We start from the raw sequence: 3,484 nt of genomic DNA on the forward strand, positions 1-3,484 counted from the left end.
CTCAATGTTTTACCAACTCATCTCCTCTTTTGTTACCTCCTTCTTTTTTTCTCTTTTGTGTACAAGAAGGTGGTCCTTTTGTTTTCCTAAGGGAACAAGGGAAACAATAAATATCAACCCACATATTCACTATTCATCAACACATAAGTCCATGTGTTAGCGACCCATTTCCATTCTTTAGCTCCATCTTTTTTTTATATATGAAATTTGGTCCTTTTTGTTTTTTAAGGGAACAAGGGAACCTACTTATCAATCCTCACATGCACTCTTCATCAATAGGTGACTCAATGTGTTACCAACCCATCTCCTCTTTTGTTACCTCCTTCTTTTTTTTTCTCTTTTTTGTAGAAGAAGGTGGTCCTTTTCTTTTCCTAAGGGAACAAGGGAAACAATAATTATCAACCCACTCATTCACTATTCACCAACACCCAACTCAATGTGTTACCGACCCATTTAAATTCTTAGCTCCATTTTTTTATATATGAAATTTGGTTCTTTTTTTTAAGGGAACAAGGGAACCTACTTATCAACCCTCCCATTCACTCTTCATCAACAGTTGACTCAATGTTTTACGAACCCATCTCCTCTTTTGTTACCTCCTTCTTTTTTTCTCTTTGTGTAGAAGAAGGTGGTCCTTTTGTTTTCCTAAGGTAACAAGGGAAACAATAAATATCAACCCGCTAATTCATTATTCATCAACACCCAACTCAATGTCTTACCAACCCATTTCCACTCTTAGCTCCATCTTGTTTTATATATATGAAATTTGGTCCTTTTTGTTTTTTAAGGGAACAAGGGAACCTACTTATCAACCCTCCCATGCACTCTTCATCAACAGTTGAATCAATGTGTTACCAACCCATCTCCTCTTTTGTTACCTCTTTCTTTTTTTTTCTCTTTTTTGTACAAGAAGGTGGTCCTTTTGTTTTCCTAAGGGAACAAGGGAAACAATAATTATCAACCCACACATTCACTATTCATCAATACATAAGTCCATGTGTTACCGACCCATTTCCATTCTTTAGCTCCATCTTTTTTTTATATATGAAATTTGGTCCTTTTTATTTTTAAGGGAACAAGGGAACGTACTTATCAACCCTCACATGCACTCTTCATCAACAGTTGACTCAATGTGTTACCAACCCACGCATTCATTATTCATCAACATCTAAGTCCATGTGTTACCAAACCTCCCATTCAGTATTCATCAACATGTATCTGGAAGGTTAACCAACACCTACGTTCTGTTGTTACCAAGAAGGGAATTGCGGAAGAAGGGAATTGTACATGTTGCAAGTCGTAGTTCATTTCATTTGCAAGTGGATTATGCTGCTCCCCTCCCTTTTTTTTAACCCTAAAATTTCACTAGCCCAAAAAGGGAATAAGGAGAATTACTTCGTGAACGAGTAAAGGGAATTGCGCACGTACATGAAGCAAAATAACGTACGACTCTGAAACTTGTATCGCGCACGAAAAGGGAATTGTGCAGCTGCAATAGAAAGCAAATCACATACGGCACGTAACCTATGTGGTCCACAACTTCCCGCACGTTTATTTCCACGAAAGGGAAACACGGTTATTTCCCGAATTGGATTGTCGGAAACCGATCGCGCAATAAGATCCTGGCGCGCGAGCGCCAGCTAGGGCCGCCCGGTAAAATAAACTGTAAAAATACAGACTTAATTTTGTTGTAGAAAACACACACACATTGACGAATATTTCAAGTTCCCATGCGTGCGTGTAACGATGGAAGTGATGCGATCGCCTGTGCCATTACCGCACTACGTACGGGATCGGTTAATCAGTTAGGGCACTGGAAGCCAGCTGGGAGCTTCTTGTCGCAGTGGTTGACGAGGAGGCCGAGCTGGAGAGGCAGGCTGAGGTCGACGACGCCGAGAACATTGGCCTTGATGGCGGTGCAGAGGCACACGGCGGCGTCCAGATCAACCAGGCCGGCGATGAGCTCGCAGCACGGCTTCTTCGTCTTGGACGCAGTCGACCGCGAGCCCGCCAGCAGGTTCGTTAGCTCGCCGCCCAGGCCCAGCACGTCCGCACACACCCCGAGCTTCAGCGCGTCCACGGAGCACTTACTTCCGCTTCCGCCGCTCCCTCTCGTCGCCGGCACCGGCACCGGTGTCGTGGTCGGCGTGCTCGGCGTTTGCGCCTTGCTGGGGCAGGCCGCCTCCGAGCTGCCAGCGAGGAAGAGGAGGCTCGCCGTCAGAGTCAGGGCTGCCATTGCAACCACCGTGCTGCTGGTTTTGCGCGTCGCCGCCATGGCTATGCTACTACGACAAAGGCTACAGAGACTGGCCAGTGATTGTGTACGTAGTACGAATGCGTTCCGTAGCAGTCGTGCATGTGGTGGTATTTATAGGACATCGGTCGATCGGAAAGAAGCAAATTAGTAATTTGAATCAGGTGTCCGATCGATCGGTGAGGCCTTGATCTGTAGCCACCTGAGTCAGGTGTCCGATCGGCTTTATCGCGGCGGCAATTACTGGAGCAACGTGCAATCTCTACTGTACCTTTGTTACACATACACTACGTAGGGATGTTGGCTGAAAAATTCTTCTTATCGGTGACGCATTAATTCAGGCGCCACACCACCACCTACTGGATCACTTGTTTTGAGCTGATGATTTATCTGTTTTTTACACAAGCTCAAAGAAGAAGCTAGACCATTGTGATTTTCTCGTCTTGGTTTCCCACGGCTCCTCAAATGGAGTCCATCAAAGAGTTGAACTTCCGGATACGTTATTCTGTCTCCATGATATGCTTTCTCTCTTTGATTTTATCTTGTTTAATGTTATATATATGCCTAGCTTCTTAATTTATGTCGTGGTATTGCCATGATCCTAAAGATGTATACAAAGAGGTACAAGGAGGGGAGAAACTTGGAGTACAATAAGATCCATACAATCCTAGTCTATCTCTATCTTTAACTCATACACGGCCTCCTCGGTCGTAGCGGGAGTGAAGCAGACGATTGCAACGGGATTTAAAGCCTCACAATTCCGTCCTATTCTCCTCCTTGTCATCATCGGTGTCCCCTTTTAGCGCCCCCTCTCCTCTACGGTAGTCCTCTTTTAGCCTATTTATGTTCCTATATCTATCGCTATCGCCCTTCTCTTCCATCCCGCAGTCACAACGGGAGTGTCATGGACGTAAGTGACGATGCAGACGCTTTGACTGGAGTTGTTGTCGATGTGTCGATGTAGACGTAGTTATGATGTCGAGGTAGCGAGTGTAGCCATGGTCTAGATAGTCATGGTCGAGACAGGTGGTGTAGCCGCATTCGCCGGAGGTGCCAAAAATCGCACGGTTTTTTATTTGATGGAGCTACGGTTTTTGGATGTTTTGCACCTTCCAATGGTACCGTTGAGGGCGTCTTGCATATGTCAAAGGAAGTGGTCACAAGTGACACCACCAGGTTTTCCAAGATTGGAGGAAGCCCACCGAGCACACACGGTTTTGTCAGGACCAT

The 3,484-nt window shown here is 45.2% G+C and overlaps 1 protein-coding gene across 1 annotated transcript; it reads right to left on the reverse strand.

The window, feature by feature from the left end:
- Window positions 1–1,541: 1,541 nt before the first annotated feature.
- LOC127300717 (putative lipid-binding protein AIR1) lies at window positions 1,542–2,326 on the reverse strand. Its single transcript, XM_051330908.2, has one exon. It carries the CDS (start codon window positions 2,273–2,275, stop codon window positions 1,802–1,804), a length of 474 nt encoding a protein of 157 aa, XP_051186868.1. The 5' UTR covers window positions 2,276–2,326; the 3' UTR covers window positions 1,542–1,801.
- Between the last annotated feature and the right edge of the window lie 1,158 nt (window positions 2,327–3,484).

This window comes from Lolium perenne, chromosome 1, assembly GCF_019359855.2.
Source record: "Lolium perenne isolate Kyuss_39 chromosome 1, Kyuss_2.0, whole genome shotgun sequence".
In the NCBI taxonomy this organism is placed as follows: Eukaryota; Viridiplantae; Streptophyta; class Magnoliopsida; order Poales; family Poaceae; genus Lolium; species Lolium perenne.

Excerpts from the sequence above, each read along its gene's own strand:
- LOC127300717 (XM_051330908.2), bottom strand. The coding sequence starts at position 2,275 with ATGGCGGCGACGCGCAAAACCAGCAGCACGGTGGTTGCAATGGCAGCC.